Genomic DNA, 20957 nt, shown 5'->3' with positions numbered 1-20957 from the left:
TTACCAACAGAGAAAAAATCGGAGGTCGATTTTCAAGGGTGAAATATCGATACACGGACTAGATTTAGTACAACATATTGATTTAAGAAATCGATTTATTTGATTCGAGGAATTGATTCTTGGTTTAATCGATTCCAGATCGCCATGCCTAGTTCTAATAAAATCAGTATATTTATGGTATTCATGGTGTTAACTATCGCTATCGCAACCGATCAAATACCCAAAACGCCGAATAATCTTATTCCATTCAAGATCACTTTTTCCATATTTTGCAAATAAATTAAACCCTATTGTTTCGGGACGAATATAAATACTTGTATTTTTATTAGTAACTGTATTTAATAGTGCCGGGATTGAAGTGATAAGAAGATACTGAAGATCAATACGGGTTACTAAAAATCATCACAAACAGAAGATGAAAGTCTGAGACTTTGGCTTGGAGTTTTATTTTTCTTCTTTATTAATAGTAATTTTCAAGTTGCCTCTGTATTTTTTCTTAAGATTCCAATTGTACGTCCAACTTTTGCTGATTTTCTTTTAAAAGAGGTGAAGCATGATACTTAGATTTTTCATTTTTCCTACTCTCAACATTATTTTTATTTGTCTCCTTTCAGACCTCCATTCCCCTCCTCCCTTAATAATTTTTATATATATATATATATATATATATATATATAACAATTTTGTTAAAAGACGTATAGGAGCAAAATATAATGACAACTGGAGAAAGAAGAAAGCAATTAGTAGGAAGTAAAGGATGGAGTACCTCAATAGTATAGGTAACAATAAATAAATCAGATAAAATATTTAAATTTAGAAAATGGGAAGATTGGATATTACATTCAATGGATATGTCACACCTACTTTTCCTGTATGCGAAACAATACAATACTGTATAGAAATTCTATTACATACTTTTCCCAGACAGTAGAACTTTCACTCAAGTCCTTATCAGACAAAGAATTTCCATTCCATTCATTACCCCTACAACAAATAACATATACTACTATTTCTTACATTTCTCAAATAATTACCGTTTCTAACTGATACTATTGAAAATTGGACCAATTAGAGATTATTCTTTAAGATTTGATGGAAAAATTTCAGGATTAAGTAGATGACTTGAAAATAATGCTGTGACATAAAAAATTTCACATACAACCCCTCGTTTCTGAGTTATAAATCTCTAAATTTTACAAGGAGAACTTGTACAATCTATAGATATCAAAAATGAGTGTTTCAATCGTTTTTTTAACAAAAAGGCACTCTTTGTTTAACTCGATAAAATGTATGGTTTAAGAGATATGTAGATTTTTAGATCATTGTACATGCCAAGGAAACCGTTCGCCATAAAGAGACATTCTGAAGAAAATTATCATAAATTGTAATTATTCATTGAAATTACTTACAGGAAATAATAAAACACAAACAATCATTTCTTTGAGAATTAATGATAAAATAAACAAACATTGTCCTACATACTATCGAAAATCATATGACTGGCATAAGGAAAAACTTGAAAGAGATTAATAATTATTTTTCATCTATTAGGCTACTGTCATATTCAATTAAAAATTACAAGCGACTTAATTTGTTATGTCAGTTTACTGTCAATCTTTTCAAAATCTGTCATCAATTATTATCACATCGCATTTAAAGTTTCAATATTGTAGAATTTACTTTAAATGAATATGCCGACATGCATTTGATGTACGGTTTGACTTCTGGTAACTCGTCAAAAGCCAGATGGTTGTATACTAAACGCTTTCCTGGCAGAATTGTACCCCACTGTAGAACTTTTGTTAGGTTGTAATCGCAGCTCGCGGGAAATAGGTTTGTCTACATAAATCAAGTAAACTAGTTTCTATTACATATTTAAAAAAGGTTTTGAAAGTCTACAACGAACTGTACAAATACCAGCTTTAGAGCAAAATGCATTAGATACAGTTGATGCTGATTCCACAACTAGCGTACACAAAATGTCAGTACAATTTAACGTATCAACGACAACTATTCGTAGGATTCTCTAGAGGCAACTCCTGGAAGTAGAGGATTATCTAACAAGACTGACTTACGCTCGTTGGTTTATAGATAAACAATGAGTTGATAATGCAATTGTTGGAAACGTACTATTTACTGATGAAGCTGGTTACACACAAGGCGGTTCTATTAATTCAAATAATTTACATTTGTGGACAGATGAAAATCCTAACGGTACAATCAGACAAAGAATCAACACGATTTTTTATCGACGGGAATAGTGGGTATTAATTTAGTAAGTCCATATTTTTTGGATAATAACCTGAATAGTCAGCGATAATTAGAATTACTCCAAAACGATTTCCCACCCATGTTATGTGATATTATTCTTAACATTCGCAGAGACAATTGGTTCATTCACGATGGACCCCTGACCACTTCATAAATGATGTAACAAATGCAGTTCAATTAGAAATGTTTGATTGTGTTTAAATACCTCTCATTAGTATTTTCAATAAATAATTACAATTTATGACAATTTTCTTCAGAATGTCTCTTTATGACGAACGGTTTCCTCGGTGATCTAAAACTCTACATATCTCCTAAACCATACATTTTATCGAGTTAAACAAACAGTAACTTTTTGTTGAACAACCGATTGAAAAATTCATTTTTGATATATTTATATTGTACAAGTTACTGATTATTATTCATTGGGCATGAGCCGTCCCCGGCCTTTAGATAGTAGTGTGGAATTATTTATTCCGTCACACATAAGTAATAATCTATTAAAAATTCATAATGTTCAAATGTATAATTTAGAAAATATACTTAAATATGAGTTCTGATTTCGCAAATTTTAAGTTCTATAACTCAGAAACGAGGGGCCGCATGAGAAAATGTTTTTTAGGTCACAGCATTATTTTCACGTCATCTACTCCTGAATTTTTTGCATCTAGTCCCGGAACACTCTGTATACAAAAATATAAAAATATTTTCTATTTTCTCTCATACTTTCGTAATTTTAATAAGTTGAAATATCAAAAACATGTTAATGGCATACATTTGATATAATAATGAAGAAACTATCTTACAAGGTGTGTGAGAAAAGCAACGATACTGAGTTTTCATCTACCAAAGTTTTTTTTTAAATAACAATTCAATGTAAGTACTTCGCTTATGTTGAGTATAAACCGACGGACCTGTTAGTCCCATTCTCGGTTCCACTACTGGAAGCCTTCAAATGGTGTGGATCTTAACTTATTTAACTTAATAATCACCATATGTCCAAAATGATGTTCTACATAAGACATGCAGCATTGATTTAAATCAGCATTTTGTTCAATTGTGAGGTGATGTGGGGTTGTGGGTAAATTTTATGATGTAATGTTTATGGTGCTGATTACTTAACAGCGCTAACTACCGATGTTGACGTTGACCGAATCATAATTGAAGAGGATCATCATGTAACTGCTCGAGAGGTTGCGAAGAGGCTACATATATCGTACACAATTGAAAAACACTTAAAATATCTTGGGCTAGTTAAGAAGCTTGATAATTGGGTATCTCACGAATTGAAAGAAATTCATCTAACACAAAGGATGAACATTTGCGATATGCACCTTAAACGAAATGGAACCGACCCTTTCTTTAAAAGGATTATCAGTGGTGATGAAAAATGGTGCCTGTACAGTAACATACTTCGCAAACGATAATGGAGCAAACTCGATGAACCAGCACAAACAACATGGAAAGCTGAAAAACAACAAAAAAGTTGATTCCGTCAGTTTGGTGGGATTACAAAGGTGTTTTTTGAACTGCTTCCAAGGAATCAAACAATTAATTCTGATGTTTACTGTCAACAATGAATGAAAGTGGATTAAGCAATCAAAGAAAAACTACCAGAATTGTCAAATAGGAAAGGTTTAGTTTTCCACCATAATAATGCAAAGCCTCACATTTATTTGGCAACTCATGGAAAACTATTGGAGCTTGGCTGGGAGGTGATGCCATGTCCCTCATACAGCTCTTTTCTGGCACCATCTAATTACCATTTATTTCGAACTTTCGAAAGGAGATTTCTTTGAATGGTCAAATTTTCACAAATGACGATGACCTCCTATCGCACCTGGTTCAGTTTTTTGCTGATAAGAATCAGACATTTTATGAGCACGGAATCATGAAGCTGAACGAAAGATGGAGGTCTGCCTGATCGAGGTTCATTTTCAAGGTTTCCTAAAAATGAATTGAGCGGAAAACTAGCGCTGTGCTGTAGGTAAGCGATTTTTCCAAAGGCATTCAGATGCTCCAATTTTTGTGAAATCAACATAATTTCAACAAACAAAACTCTTTCTTTCAACAAGTGCGATCATTTTTTAATTTAGTATTAAAGCGTGTCAGCAAATGAGCATAATATTGGGCAATTCCCGTTTTTTTTTCTAACAAATCAATAAATATTTGGAATCGTAAAACAGTGGTTATCACCTCATTAGCTGGAAAAACAGCTTTTTTGTTTTTTTGGCAATAAGTTCCTCGGATGACGTACATAATATGGACTGTATTATCTGGAGGGTATAATTATATGCCCAAGTTTCTTTGACTGTGACAAATCGGCAGAAAAATTCTTTTGAATTATGAACGAGCCTTTGATCAGCATATTACAATCACAGCACCCACATTACAGATATTTTTTTTATATGTAAACGTTCACGCCAAATATTGCATAAGCGTTCGGTCGAAATATTTTCTTCATTAGCTAAGTTACTTACTTTTATTCTAGGATCGTTAATCAGAAAGACACATATTTTATTAACCATTTTTGGAGCAGTTTCAGTGAATGACGGTCCCGAACTTTAGGCATTATTCATCTTCAGATGGTTTCTTTTAGGAGCAGAGAACTAATTACAAATTATTCCTTGTGACGGAACACTTTCAAGAAAATATTAATTCTTCGTCGATTTCATTAGCTGCTTTATCATTTATAAAATCATGTTTAATTGACGCTCAAAATTCTTTTCCTCAATATTTAGCCAACACAAAAATATTTTTCTCAATATAAGTATTGAAATGTCATATGTCAAATTAATATAAAATTTTGGCATATGACATTAGACATATGACAGAAACTAACAATATAATCACCATAGGGTTAGTTTTTCGTCAAACTCCCCTCGTACCACTGTCACAAATAACGCGTAAGTTGTAGGGTAGGGTAAACAAACAACTTTAGAATATGCTATGACAATAACGTTGTCAGATCGACCACAGTGTTGCTAGTCTTATTATTTCTAATTATTTTTCTCACACTCCTTGGAGATCCAGTGTAGTGTAATTGTAAAATATGATAGTTAAACGTACAGTTCTTATTAGAAAGTGACATCTTCCAGTTGATGAGTTTGCGAACATTTATAATCATTATTTTTAAATTTATTCTTCATATTATTTAGTATCGTACGAGGCATATCCATAATGTAGGTTTCGTTTCTATTTCTATCAGTCGCAGCGCTGCGATCACAGTTGCAAGCATGCGCGGCAATTACTCTGAATCCATTTTCAAATCGCTGTTGCTGTCGTGTACTTTGTATTGCTTCTTTATGATGTCAGTCTTAATCGAAAATGTCGTCACTTGTGAAATCAGATTTGTGATTCGTTTTCTAAATACAAAGAAAGTTAAACCAAATCTGCTTACGGACAAAATTCTTTAAATGATTCAACGATTGAAAGATATGCCAGACAGTTCAATGAAGGATACACGATGATGAACGTCGCGGACGGCCTTCTTTGGATACTGATGATTTGGTTCACGCAATCGAAAAGAAGTTTAAGCAGAAGTTTACAATTAGTGCTCTTGCTATGGAATTCCGAAAATCTTACGATCACTAGTTACTGGAAAACTGAAATTTCGAAAATTTTGCTCACGTTGGGTACCCAAAATTCGTACACAAAACAACGAATGAACAGTTCACTACAGTTTTTGAAACAATGAAGACGGTGATGACACCCCAGATAATAAACGGCAATAAATGGAATGGGGGCATACCTCGACCCCAACAAAAGTTGAGCCTAAGTAAATCTTAAGACCTCGAAAACTCATGTGTAACGTTTTTTTTGGGACCGAAAAGGCATTTTACTGATTGATTTCTTACCACGAGATCAAACAATCATTTGTTTATTACCATTCTATGAAGTGCACCGCACACGGATTACTGTCGAAAGGTGTTGTTTTTTTCACAAGAGAATTTCCACAGGAATTTGGCTGGGAAGAGTTTAATCATCCTCCGTACAGACCGAACTTCGCTCCCAGCAGTTTTTATTTCTTTATATACCGAAAATCTTTCCTTGGTGGTCAACACTTCAACGATAATAATGAGACACAAAACATGTTACCCGATGGCTTAAAACATATTCTATGAAGAAGGCATACAAAAATTTGTGTCACGCTATGAAATTGCTTACAAAGTTTTGAAGTCTATGTAGAAAATAATTGAACGTTGCAGATTTTTGTGCAATAAATATATTTTCTGTATTTGTAAACGTTTTATATAACGAAACGAAACTTACTTTACGGATATACCTCGTATTTATGTTTTTTTCATTAACTTGTCCATATCCTATTGTTATAAGAGAGGTTGAAACTTTTAATGTACTTTCATTTGAAAGAAGCACTTTTAGTATCAGAGAGAAACAATGAAAAAACAAAAAGACTGGACAAACGACATTAAAATATATCACAAAATAAAAATCTCCGAGCTTACCTTCTATTGTCCATATAATTCTGAGTGACAGGTCCTTTATTAATATCTACACCCATTGAAGTAATATCTAAAGCGGCGTAAGCTTTTCTACTGGCGTTCGTAGCAATAGAGCCCTTCCCTCCGTGACCCATGTTACAAATATCGTCTAGTTCCTGATAGATGTCTTCATATATATTCTCTGTGTTTGAATTCAAAGCATCGTCCAAACGAGTTGAGGGACCCAGTCGATAATTCGGATTTTCGTAACTTAAGAGGCCATTTTCTAGAAAAAATTTAATAACTTATTTAAATCAATATAAGACATGTAATGTACGATCTAGTGATATCAACTCGTGTTCGATGTTAGCGCACCAATCAATATATTTAATCCACACTTATTTTACTTTTATTTTGGATCAATACCATCGTTTGTGCCAGTCTGGTCCGAAGGTTTGTTTACATTTCCGAGCGAACCTGTTAAGAATTTAGTCAATGCTTGGCCTCTAAGGATTGGAAAAATCTGGAGAGTTCGATTTGAAATGTGTAGGGTAATTTTATCATGTTAATTCACGAGGTGTGGCTATTAAATAACGTGACGGTGTTAAACATTTTATTTAGAATCTACACATTTGTTTTTATTATCACCTTCAGTATACAGGAACATCTAATGTGTGGGTTAATCACAAGGGTCAACAAAAAAAATTTTAGCATATACATAAAAAGAAATTTGATTAGAATTTAAAAATATTTGCTTTTTAAGAATTTACAGTGATTTGATAATGTTTGATTTTTATGCCCGATCAATGTCGGTTTTCGCGCGCCATTGGTGTAGAAAGAGAACTAAGAGGGCGTGTGAGCAGTATTTCTTGCATCGCTCGTTGTGTACGACAGTTGGTGCCAAATGGCTGCAAGAAATTGTAAGCGAGATGTTGACTCGTTTTGTTATATTTGCGGTCAATTTATCAAAGGGAGAGAGAAAAAGTATGATTTAAGTACAAATTCAAAGATTTGCTAGGCATATCAAGCTTACATTGACCTACCAGTCAAATATCAAGGCCAAAAATAGGCTCCACATGTATCATGTAACTCTTGCAGATACAATCATGACAGTAAGTTCATTTTCTCTTTTTTATTCTATTGACTATCTTATAATATCATGAACTTGGTTTACGTTACGTAACGTTTTATTGTAGGTTGGTACCGAGGTGAGAAAAGAGCAATAAAGTTTGCAGTAACGAAAATTTGGACGAATCATTACACTGATTGTTATTTTTGTATTGTGTATCCACTAAGAGGTGATAATTCAAAGAATACAACTTATCCTGACTTATCATCCACTTCTGCTCCAATATCGCATACAGAAGAAAATCCTGTACCTGCTTCGTCATTGTTGGAAAAGCAACTACTCTCTCAAGGCAGCCCTCAATCACCAAGTTCTCTGTATCCGTACATTCTGAATTCGTTTTTGAATCTGAACCAAAAATACCACACCTCATCAACTTTTGAGATCTCAATGACTTAATAAGAAACTTAAATCTTTCAAAAAGTAAGGCCGAAATACTAGCATCGCGGTTAAAACAATGGAATCCGATATTCGAATATCCCGTCAAAGAAAATGAAGAATTTCCTTGTTTCTCCAGTAAAGAAGATGGCCTCGGTTTTTGCCATGACGTGAAAGATCTATTTGAAGAAATTGGTATTCCATGTCATACATCTACATGTTTTTAATGACAGTTCAATTAAAAGTCTGAAAGCTGTTCTACTACACAATGGGAACAAATTTCCATTGATTCCCTTAACTTATTCTGTACATCTCAAAGAAAATTACGATAGTATTAAAATACAATTAAAAATATGGAATACAAGTGGGTGTCAAACAGGTAGGCAATTGTCAATCTAAAAACTATATTAATGCCACCATTGCATATTAAATTGGGTTTTATTAAACAATATGTAAAGGCTCTCAATCATGGGCTTAAAGCTTCCAAATATTTGAAAAGTTTTTTTCCAAAGCTCTCAGATGCGAAAATTGAAGCTGGAAGCTTTGTTGTCCCTCAAATAAAAAATTATTAATTATGATATTTTTGTAGTTACTCAGCAATAAAGAGAAAAAAGTCTGGATCAGTTTTAAGACAGTAGTTGATAGTTTTCTTGGAAACCATAGAAGAACTGATCGCTGATATGATCACGAATTTTTCTATCATGGGATGTAGAATGTCTCTAAAAATGCATATGTTACATTCTCATCTAGATAAAGTTGAAGATGATATGGTGGCTTATTCGGAAGAACAAGGGGAACACTTCCATCAAGACATAATGGAATTTGAGAGACGTTACCAAGGCCAATATACTAAAAGCATGATGGGAGGATATATTTGGGGGTTAATGAGAGAAACTTCTACCGAACATGACAAAAAAAGTGGAAAAAATCATTTTGAAATTACTTAACTCCAGTTTAAAACTTTTGATTTTTGATATATTTCAATAAATCATCTCTTTGTGGATTTTTTATGTACTTTCATTGATTTTATACTCATGAAAACAAATTCAGAAGAATTTTTTGGTCTAATTGTTATTTCTAGGTATAAAAGCAATAAAAATAAATATAACGTATACGCCCTTACGTAAAAATGTAGACCAGTGTTATGACTCTTATGAAAAATTATCGGATATAAATTTTTTTTTATACTATGTTATGGATTTTGTAGATTTTTTGTCTATGTCACATTTTTTGAGATATGACGTCTTCGGTTGGTATTTTCAGTTCTAAACCCTGAATTTATAATTAGAAAGGTTTTTCTCAAATCACGAATACAAGGTATAGTGGGCCTATGACTTATGGATTACGGTTTAAAAACATTAAATTCAATTGTAAGTATTAATAATAAAAACCTAAGTAATTATCGCTGTAAGCCGAACAATGTTTACCCATTTTGATGTTTTTGTCGAATTACATTTATTTCAAATTTGTAATTCTAAAAACGTTCGTTCTAATGATACAATTAAGTTGGTAAATCCAGTTTATTTTAGTTGTTTTGTCAGATTTGATTTTACAAGATCTTTGAATTTAAACAGAACTAAGTGACCGTGAAACTTTTTTGATAACTGTTGATTTTAAATATAGAAAGAGATCGTTACAAGAAGAGCTGATTTGTTTGATGATAGATATCCTGATAGAATTTCTCATATTTCTAAGTCTACTGTGTCTCGAAAATCAAAGGAATAAAACTGTAGGTCAGGTACCAACCGATTTCCCGTAGAATTTTGATAATCAAAGTCGATTTTCTTGAAAATCGGTATGAAGGTAGTAAGGTAGTGTTTATAACCTTCTTCGAAATCTACCCTGTGCTGAAAGGTGCTTCTTATAGATGAAAATTTATTTCATCAAAATAATCTCGTAGGGCGATTGATTGATTAATTCTAAGCAACTTTCACAATACGACGTTTTTATCTAAGTTGATACTTTTATAGTTATTAACGAATGAAACTGCTCACTTTTTACCGCTTTTCATGAATAACATTGAATACGTTTTCATTTTATCAGCAAAATCATTAATAATATAGTAGCTACTAAAAAAACAAACAGATTTGTTTTTAAGAGTTACTGTAAATTCTATTATAACTGAGTTATTGCTCCATGAAGGATGTCTATTTTTGGGGAACACCGAAATTGAAAACCTTAAACATCAAATAACTTGAAATTGATAAAATTTTTGAAAAAAACTCAATAGATCTTTTTCAAAGCACATAGAAAAACCTCTACAATGAGCACTGTCAAAAGTCTTTTGCAGAAGATTTGACTAATTTATAACAAAAATAAGGTTTCTTTTTTTTCTTTTTTGAAAAAAATGTATTAATTATAGCCTCGCCATTACCACTCTAATTGAAATTAATCGTAATCCACTTGCAATTAACTATATTTATGTATTATTAATATGATCCATGTGATTTATTCGGTTTTTAATGCTTATTTTAGAAAAAAAAAATAATTGATTAAATTGAACATTGCATTTCCGAAATCTTGAAAAAAATTCTTGTTATTAAATTTATTTTCAAATAAACTATTCATGTTACGAGAAAATGTTTCAAATATTGATTGTTTTTCATGCCAAAAATGTTGGGCTTTTTTGAATCTATGAAAATTTAAGGAGATACATTAGTTCAAAGTTTGCATTCGCGTACCAAATGTGGCTCATGTAACCCCTTTGAGCTGCACCTTTTTCGAAACCGGGGGTTGAAAAAGGTTTTAATTGATATGAAGTTGAGGTACTTGATATCCCCTACAAAATTCTTTTCTAAAAAAGTTACTAGTTTGAAAATTGGACGAGTTATTATTGAAAAACCAACTGTTTTTTTTTAAATTTCGGAGCACGAATTTTAGAGCATTGGAAACAGAGAAACGTAGAGCTTACCAACAGCTGACACGAACGAGAAGAGGAAGAAGATATTAGTGATGATGAAATATAATTATACAAAATTGTTTTTGATATTTTCTAAATAAAAAATTTTATAGATTTGAAAAATGTTTTTTTAATTTTTTTCATCAAAAAAATTTTAACTGTAGTTTTGAAATTTTTGGTCATTGAATTCCATATAAATATATTTTTGAATAATTTTTAATTATAAAAGAATCGTTGAGAGAAACTTTTCATATGATTAGGGAATGATTTGGACGGGTTGCATGAATCTGATTGATGAAAAACGTGTTTGAGAATGTCAACAGATTTACGAATAATATATTTAAACTTCGCATAAAATCCTCCAAAATATAAAAATCCCGGTTCAACACGGGGAAGAGGAAGAGGGTAAGTAGAGCTTTAATTCAAATTTTAACCTAAATACATGCTAAAATCGACAATTTTCTAATTTTTTACCATAAGGGGTATTTTTCACCGCTAAAAAATAAAAGGCACCATTCGACACAGGATAGATTTTAAATAAGGGGGTAAGTAGAGTTTGAATCCAAATTTACATAAAAATCCACGTTGATAAACAAAATTCCACAGTTTTAACGTTATTCACCGCTGGTTCCTGGCCTTTGGCAGTGTGAATACCCGGTTGTGAACGAAAAAGAACGACCACACAGAAGATAATGAACTAAATGTACTTTTGACTAAAAATTCAATATTAAAATTTGCCACAAATAACTATAAAGTTCAATTACACCAAGCATGAAATGAAGATATTATATTTCTACAAAACAATTATGAATGAAATAAATGAAATAACAAATTTATGAATAACATTGTGTTTTCCTCTAGGGCTTTTTTTACCCTTTATACCACTCCCTTACCGCTGCAACTTCAATGCGATCTTTAAATTGTTTAAAATAGTGCCTGGAAGCTTCAAAGAGTGACATTAGAATTCTAGAGCGCTTCATACTATCTTGAGGCAAAATAACAACACTCGATGCGAATTAAGGATACGGCTATTCTGTTTTGTTTACAACAACGAGATATTCCATTCGTAAGACAATGTTTCACGGTATCACCTGTCGGTTGGTGTGTGTACATGTTTTTCTTCTGTAGTACCGTTATAATATCCAGTTTGTGTATATGAATGGCGTCAGTACATGATTGAGATAAATTAATTTAGATTTTTTGTTTTATAAATAGTGTTTTTTAGTGAATATAAATTGGAAAAACCTGCTTAAAAAAATATATGATTACAGCAAACGTAGCAAATTATCAATTCGTTCGTTACTGATAGAAACCTCTGGTTTTCAACAACCACATTGAAAATTTAAATTAAAAGGGTTAGTATGTGGATTTTCAATTATCTGTTCAACAGTAGATTTTGTGACGTTAATAATAAGAATTATTTGAGGTTTCGATGTGTGATTTCAAATAGCAGCAATCTTTGTTAACGTAAGAATGAAATGGACAAAATCATATTGAAAATTAACAACTAAAGATATTTGTTAAGTATATATGTTGGCGAAGGAATTAAATTGTTGTTATAAAAAAATTTTAAACAGCAGACATACGCTTTTACGAGTAGTGTATTTTTTTCAGTTTTGAAAACAGGAAACAGTACCTGCGTGAAATTAGGAACAAAAGGAATGGTAACCAGAGAATTTATTATTTAGATGAGACTTAACGCAGACCATACTGTAAATAAGCTAAGCCACTGGTCTAAAATATCCTTCCGATAAAGGTGGACGTTTTATTATCCTATACATAGGATGATCGAAAGACGATTTTGTAGCTGATGGTTTCTTGCTCTTTGAAACAAAATAGGTTGGCGATTAAGTTGGAATTTCTAGAAATGTTTGTGATATTCATAATATTTACATTATCAATTCACCAACACTCACAATTATAAAACGGGCGTCAGATAGTGTTATTGAGAGTGTTGGGGTCGTGGTAGTATAAATAGTGTGTTCAGCAGTTTCACGATTACCATCACGACATAATTTTTGCAGATTGGTTACCCTAGTAGGTGATTGAATAAATGTCCAACATCGGCGGATGAAAAAATTATTATTCATGAATAGCTTACTTTGAATAATATAGAACTTTATTTGGAATTATCGAAAGCAGAACTATTAATTTGAATTAAATTCAATGAGGCAGTAGAGAAACATGTTGTAGATGATACAGCGTCACTTACAAAATGAACAGTATTACGTTTGCGAACTTACCAATGTAAATTAAACCCAAGAGAATTAATTTGCGAAGAAAAATTGGATACGAGCAATAGAGCATGTAAAAAGGGAAAAAATTCAAGCATTAATTGGGATTATGGACGATGTAGAATCCCCGATAATTAATTATGTAGATTGTGAGTTATACGCTTCAATCAACCGCGATTGTCAATTTATAAAAATATGTTCCTAAAAATAAATCTTAATCTATTTTGATTCGCTTGAATACCTAAATAAGATTCTGACTTCCACAATAAATTGTTGATTTTTTTATGAAATCATCGATGGGAATTTCAAACTGTGAATTATCTACATAATATTTTTTAACTGCTGAACCAAAATTGTGCCGTAAACAATATTAACTGGGTAAATAATATAAAATCCTGATAATTACTTGAATTTCTCATTTTGTCGAAATAAAATGATATAAAGTGTAAAGGGAAAAAACCGGACATGTCACTTTTTATTCAAAATTTAGGTATTTATTCTCCAAATAAACATGCTTAGTTTAGAATACTCAAATAGTAAATAAATCAGCTTAGTTCTGAGGTAATTAATATTCAATCTATAGCGTACAGGGAAAGAAACAGCTTTGTCCAAGTGTTCAAGTAAAAAACCAGCGATGTCAAATAAAATGATTATTTTGAACGTGTTTCAACAATTCATTCAGTATTCTGATGGTCGGTAAACGTTTGGATTGTTGTTTTTGTACGTGGGTGCGATAATATTCAGCTAACGGTTATGGCTAGCAGTGAGCCAGATGAGTCCATCAAACACAAAATTATAGACACAAAAAAAGAAAGAATATTGAGCGCTTATCTTATTCTGAACATGAAGTAGGTAGGTAAAGGTCGTGCTCCGCGTTCCTAAGTGGATAGCCGTGCATCGACCTTTCTAAAAGATTCCTTATTCAAAGATGAATAAGGAAGAAAGAGTCAGAATTTTTAATCTTTTAAAGAAGCCCTGCCTGTCGTGAGCCCTGCTGTTTAGTCCGAGTAAATATCTGGTGGACTGTTAAGGAGGTGGATACGTTCACTTCTTTGGAAACTGATCTTAACGCAAAGCAGCTGGAGCTTATTTTTTAGATAAGGCGGTAATATGTAATTCCCATTTCAAGGAATTATCCACAACAAGCACTAAGAATTTTACAGATTTAACGACGTCAATGGTAGTGTTATTCAATAAAAAAGGCTGGAATGTATATGTATATGATAAAACTTTCGTTTTAGAATCGTTGAGATAGAGAAGATTAGAGTCACACCATGATTTAATGGTGATTAGGTCACTAGATATGGTCCTATGAAGTGCTGTGAGATCAGATTGGCTCCAAGAGGAACTAATGTCTGCAAATAGACATATTTTACCACTGATGTCTAGATAGGCGATGTCGTTTATAAACAGAAGAAACAAAATAAGGCCTAGTACTGAGTCATGGGGCACTCCAAATTCTATTGGCTTGCAAGAAGACATCGTTGTATGAACCCTTACAAGCTGACTTCTGTTTGTAAGGTATGACTTGAACCATACGAGAGGTGTTCCTCTAAAACCGTAGTACTACAATTTGTTGATTAAAATATTATGATTAACACAATCGAAAGCCTTAGAAAAATCACAAAGAGTTGTTGCAGTGGAGGGATAGTTATTTAGGCTAGAGTACATATTATTTAGGAGGGAGACCTTAGCATCATTTGTGCATTTGTTATTTAAAAACCAAAATTGATGGGTAGTAAGTGTTTTATATTTAAACAGGTATGATAAAAACCTCTTTTTGACCCATATTTCCATGATCTTAGATAACGTAGGAAGGAGTGCAATTGGGAAAAGTACCATTTTGAAATGAAACGTTAATTAAAGTGGTAAGGTGATTTAATTTGCAATCGGGCAGACTCGAAATCATTTTTAATGAAAGTTTCAGATGAGTATTATATTTAATTACGATGTCATTAATTGTACTGCGAAGCTCTGCTAAAACTACGGGAATAAAGAAGAAACTGTGTAAATTAGCATTAGCATCAGGTAGATATGAAAGCGGATCATGAGAAGAGAAGAATTTGATAAATTTTTGGCTACATTCATAAAGTAATTATTGTGGATATCAGTGCTGGTTATGCTACATTCCTACATGCGTCAAAGTATTTTGTTCGATTCATGGAATAACAAAAAATAAGATGATTTACATAAGAGAAAGTCTAAAACGCACTGGTGCAGCTCCTAAGGATAAATGGGGAAAGCATAATTAAATCCATAGAAAAATGGACGTTTGGTATGTGAAAAGTTCTAAGGGTTTTAAGGGTTGTCGGAGCCATAGTTTATTAAAGGTTACAAAAAAGACCTATTTACCAGAAGAACTGAAAAAAATGTTAAACCTCTTTGAGCAAAAGCATCCAAATAATGATAAAATCTCATACAGAACCATTTTTAACACCTAGTTTAATATAGTATTTGGATAACCCCGAACTGATACTTGTGCAACATGTGTCGAATTTCAGATTAAAATTAAAAGCATGTCTGCTGAAAAGGATACGGATGAGATTAGAAAATTAACTATAATGAATGATCTACATAAGAGAAAGGCTGAGGCATTCTATTGTCGAAAGAGGGGAGCAAAAGAGCTGCAAAAAAAACTAATAAAAAGAAGCCATCTGCATTGATTTTGCATAAAATATACCAGTCTACGAAGGTAAGTACCTAGAGCAACAAGATTGTGGTTTAGCAACAAGAAAGTTTAGTAGTGCTCACATATTGAAGAGACTAAATGAAAGAATAGTAAAAAAATAGTAATAACAAAAAGAGCATAGATGTTAACGAGAAACTGTTTTTTTTACATCAAAGCTACCACTCTAAAGTTATCGATATAATAATATTCTAAATGTTGATATATTTATAGCAAAATGCCGCAAATCGGATATAAAGTCGTTACTAAAGAAAATAAAGTGTTTACGGAAAGTAAAGGAATCTTATCTAGAGAATTTTCGAGCAAGCTCGGGCAATCCTAACCCAGCGTAATGTAGAAACTCCATAACTAAAGCGGAGAACGTCAAAAGATAAAAATGACTGGATCTCTAGATATATAACACCGTGGTACAATCCCCATGTGACACATCCATTCGTTGTGCTATCATGATAAGTCATCAAACCATCCTCTCAGACAACGGTGCTCTGTAGGTACGATACATTCATGGAATTATGATCGATCATGTTACTCTGCCGAAATTTTGTTTTCCACTTGAGGATGTCACAAGAATAGTATTTCGCCTGTCACAAAACTAGGTCTTGACAAAAAAAACTCATGGTAAGCATTTTTTTAACAGGAAAGCGAAAACCCAATCGTACCGAGTGCGCGTCCTAGATCGTGTTATTACTGTATGCGCCAAAGCATTTTATTCGATTCGAGCGCACAGATTATATAAGAGGGTGCATCTAGGGTACATATTATATAAGAGGGTGCATCGAGTGCACAGATTATATAAGAGGGTGCATCGAGCGCACAAATTATATAAGAGGGTGCATCGAACGCACAGATTATATAAGAGGGTGCATCGAGCGCACAGATTATATAAGAGGGTGCATCGAGCGCACAAATTATATAAGAGGGTGCATCGAGCGCACAGATTATATAAGAAGGTGCATCGAGCGCCCAGATTATATAAGAGGGTGCATCGAGCGCACAGATTATATAAGAGGGTGCATCGAGCGCATAGATTATATAAGAGGGTGCATCAAGCGCACATTTGCAGGTATAAAGACGGTATCTAAACCTAATCTAGCCTAACTTAACCTAACCTAACCTAATCTAACATAACCTAACCATTCTTAAATTAAAAGGCTTTTTTAGTGAAAAATTCTAAATACGTAATTTTTAATTATTTTGAACCTTCTAACAAAAATGCTTTCATTCTCAAAAAAATTGATTTTTTCTATCAATTTTTGTTCAATATTTTATATATTGAACATTTGTCCAATTTGGAAAATCTTAGATGTTGCTGATAGTTTTTCGTTTTGTCTTAATGATAATAATTATTCAAAAAGTTCGTATGTTTGCCCATCTCTAGCACTCGTCGCATTTGACACAGGCAGTGTGCGCTAGATGCACGAAATATTTTCTAAATGTGCCTCTGCGCTCGATGCACGTACACTTCTCGCACTATGGAAATTCTATTGTGAGGTATGGTTGAGATAGAAACACGGTAAAGGAAAAAATAATAAAATTTCTTACGTGACTTAAAGAAATAAATGTGTGCTTACACATAATACATAAAGAAATATAAGAAAAAACAATAGAAATATAAGAAGGCTGAGTCGCATAAGATTTCCAGTTCTTCTATGTCGTCTTCTCAGTAAGTATTTTGTAACATGCCATTCGGCGTGTTACGTTTTTCTTAAACATTTCGAATATTCCTTTGTTCACGGATTGTGGCACAGTAGTCACTTCGAATTTATTTATTCTAACATTCAAGTTTTTGAAAAAATCAATCATTAGATAAATTCAATAAGAAATTAAAAAAAAAAACGTATCAAGCCGGATGTCATGTTACACAAATTTTGTCATTTTTCGATTCATCCTTGGCTTATGGCTTAAGAGAAATTAAAATTACTCTTCCTGTAAGAGGACACTCCTTTTTGGAATGTGACAAGAATGTAGGACTTTGGAATTTGAGAACTTCCTTCGAGATCCCAGAAGAATTTAAGAAGTTATTAGAAATTATAGTAAGTGTGTCACAAAATATTATTTTGAATCGGAAGTCTTCCTTGAACTCAATATACATACCAAAATATCCATTTAAAATCCAAGACTTAAAGGAAATAGTGGTAACATCTGGACATGACCGTTTTGACACAAACACAGGTCTGCCTCCTCCCGTATACGATGGTAATAGGTCAGATTTACAAAGACGAAATTCAAAAATTTTGAAATCTTTTGTTACTTTACAGGTACTTTACCGCTCGCAAAGCCTAAGCTTGTAGACCTGATGAGCCTCATGCGGTTTTGTAGTCCAAAAGCGGTGACATATTTCAAATTACTCAAATTTCAATTACTCCTATATTTTCTGTTATAAATATAATTGTGACATGGATGGTTCTTGTTTGTTTTAGATGAGGTAGCTACTTTATTCCGTGGAAAACATGAACTTCGTTTGTTTTTTGGCAACAAATTCGTTAAAAGATCTTTTTAAAGCTTTAGAACTGTATCATAAGATTTTGCTATAATGTAACTTTAGTTTTCTGGAAAAATTTGAATTATTTCTAATTTTAGAATAAAAATATTTCCTTTTCAACATTAAATTGGTATTTACTTAGTTTGAGAATAAAGCGACATGTCTGCTTTTTTCCCTGAACCCTTCATATAAATTCTCTATGAAACATTATCTTTATACCTAAACTTAATTACAATTATGGTTGTCGAATGATTTTGGTATTTCCAAACTGGTTAAAACAGGTTATCGATTATGATTTATTACTCCACGTACTTCTTGAAAGAAATTTAGTTTATTAGCAAACTTCGCTCATACGATAAAAATAGATATATGGAGTAGCTTTCTTTGTTTTGGATGAATTAATGGAAATATAATAATACTGCGCAGATATAAACTTTATTTGAGGAGGAACATTTAATAATTGTATTTGATTGAGTTAATAAAATCGATATTTGATTAAAAATAAAGAATGAAAGAATTGTATATTTTTTAAATTCTTAAACGTTACGTCAGCATTGCTATAACAAGTTGTGTGGCATTGAATCCGCAACCAATAATAAAATAAGCGGCTACTTCATGTTGCTAATTGAAATAAACATTTTACCTCCTTCTTCTACCCTGAGAAAGTGGGTTAAATTTTAATAAGTAAATTGCTCTATCCAAAGTTACAAAATTACGTATTTGTGTAGCACTGGAAGCTGCCTCTGTCTAATAGGACAGTGTGAAATGTTCACATTTTGGCGAATGTGCTGTGAATTAAAGGGAAATGAAATTTTGGAGACGACTATAGAGTTAGTTTAATTCAGAAGTGGTTTTAACTGCTGCAACAAACGAAAAATCGAATCTGAGCCGTGAATATAAATCAATCGTTAGTATATTTGAAATATGAATTATTTGTAGACCGTGTCATTAATCTGTACGAAGCAAGTAAAAATAAATTATAATTTTCTACGTTTTAAGGAGGCCCTACACTATCAAGCGGCTTGATCAATTGCTTGAGGCTCCGATTGATGGGCGCTTCAAGTATACTTCAATCAACACTTCAATCTTTTGATCAAAACCCTCAGTCGAAGCTGAGAAGTGAAGGAGTGTGAAGCATATAATGGTGTAAAATGTAGATTTGGGCTTGTTGGCCTAAACATTGGTTGATGTGAAGGGGAGAAACCACAAAAAGAAAAAAAAACGGTTGTTTTTATCAATCACGCTTGATACAATCAAATTGCTCTAGCCTTTGATCAGGGCGCTTGATAGTCTAGAGCCTACTTTATATCCTTAATACTTGAGTGACTCAGCTTTGCTCGGCATTTTGTATTTTTTAAAAATTATATTTAAATACGAATTCCATACTGATGAAATATGCACAATATTTTTCGATCTTGCCGACATAATTATAAAAAATATGAAATGGTTATTTCAATAGAAAATCACGAGTGCAATTAGTTTAATATTGTTGTCACCACAGTTTTAATTTTGAAATCGGGTCTTAATATACTACTTCCTTCCACACTATATTGCGGGCATGTCGAGGATTTTCATTTGGAAGATAAACTTTTAACGTTATTTGCATAACTCTTGAAAATGTTGACTCCAAGTTAACCCCAATAGATTGAAAAGTGTAAATGCGGACGGGAAATTGGTGACGCTACATGGTGCATCCCAGTTGTCCTTTTGATGAGTCCAAGGTTATTGTTGGTATATATACTTCTTTGCCAAATTTTCTCATTTCTTATGTGAATACACATACTTGTTACCATGAGTCTTACACCATTGCATAGCCTTCTGAAAGGTCTAAATTACGCATTATTAACGCATTTTTTTTTCAATTTTAGTTATGTGTTGGCAAGTCTGAAATGTTGACACTTTTGGGATATTCTGCTCCTTCAGGTTTTTCCTTCATTGAATCATAGCTATGGGTAGTTTAGCAACTATACCATCATTAATTTTTTCAAAAAACTTTGTTAAGTGGAGCGAATATTGCTTTGCCTTACACCCCGACCTAATTTTCATTGGCTAATCAGTTACCAAATACTTTATCAATATTATTGTTGCTTTAAATTATATTCTGTGGCAATTCAATTTCTTCTGTGGTATTTAGGATCACTTCGCCGTTGCCTAATTTTAGTAAATAATCAGCAAATTGTCGTTCCTGTATATCAACGCGCATATTTTCTTCCAGTTTATAAGTCTTGAAAATGGATCATGAGGAACATCGTGGATGCATAGGCAGAAAATGATGATTGGAACTACTCAAACGCCATCCTTTTCTTGTTGTTCTACTTCCAATACTGTTATTTTTATTCCAAAAAAGTTTATGTTTAAGTTGATTATCAAAAACCCGAATAAAACCACATTTTCTAAAAATGAATCCTAACTGGATCAATTTATCACCTCCGAAGCCATTTG

At 32.5% G+C, this 20957-nt stretch overlaps 1 protein-coding gene across 8 annotated transcripts in view; it reads right to left on the bottom strand.

The window, feature by feature from the left end:
* The window catches only part of LOC130901866 (protein Fe65 homolog), a 95654-nt gene that overhangs the window by 33083 nt on the left and 41614 nt on the right, over positions 1 to 20957 (bottom strand). For 4 of the 8 annotated variants that reach the window (XR_009060329.1, XR_009060330.1, XM_057813512.1 and 1 more), the window contains one exon: positions 6735 to 6996. Coding sequence is in view for 6 of the 8 variants with exons in the window: in XM_057813512.1 (XP_057669495.1) it covers positions 6735 to 6996 (262 nt within the window). In the remaining 2 variants the exon portion in view is untranslated. Of the gene's footprint in view, positions 1 to 915; positions 985 to 6734; positions 6997 to 7136; positions 7273 to 20957 lie in introns of those variants that run through there. The other 4 variants (XM_057813511.1, XM_057813509.1, XM_057813508.1 and 1 more) reach the window with 2 other exon arrangements.

The sequence above is a fragment of the Diorhabda carinulata genome, chromosome X, assembly GCF_026250575.1.
Source record: "Diorhabda carinulata isolate Delta chromosome X, icDioCari1.1, whole genome shotgun sequence".
Lineage (NCBI taxonomy): Eukaryota > Metazoa > Arthropoda > Insecta > Coleoptera > Chrysomelidae > Diorhabda > Diorhabda carinulata.
The sequence above is the reverse complement of the archived record's forward strand: the minus strand, read 5'-3'. Positions and strand labels throughout refer to the sequence as shown.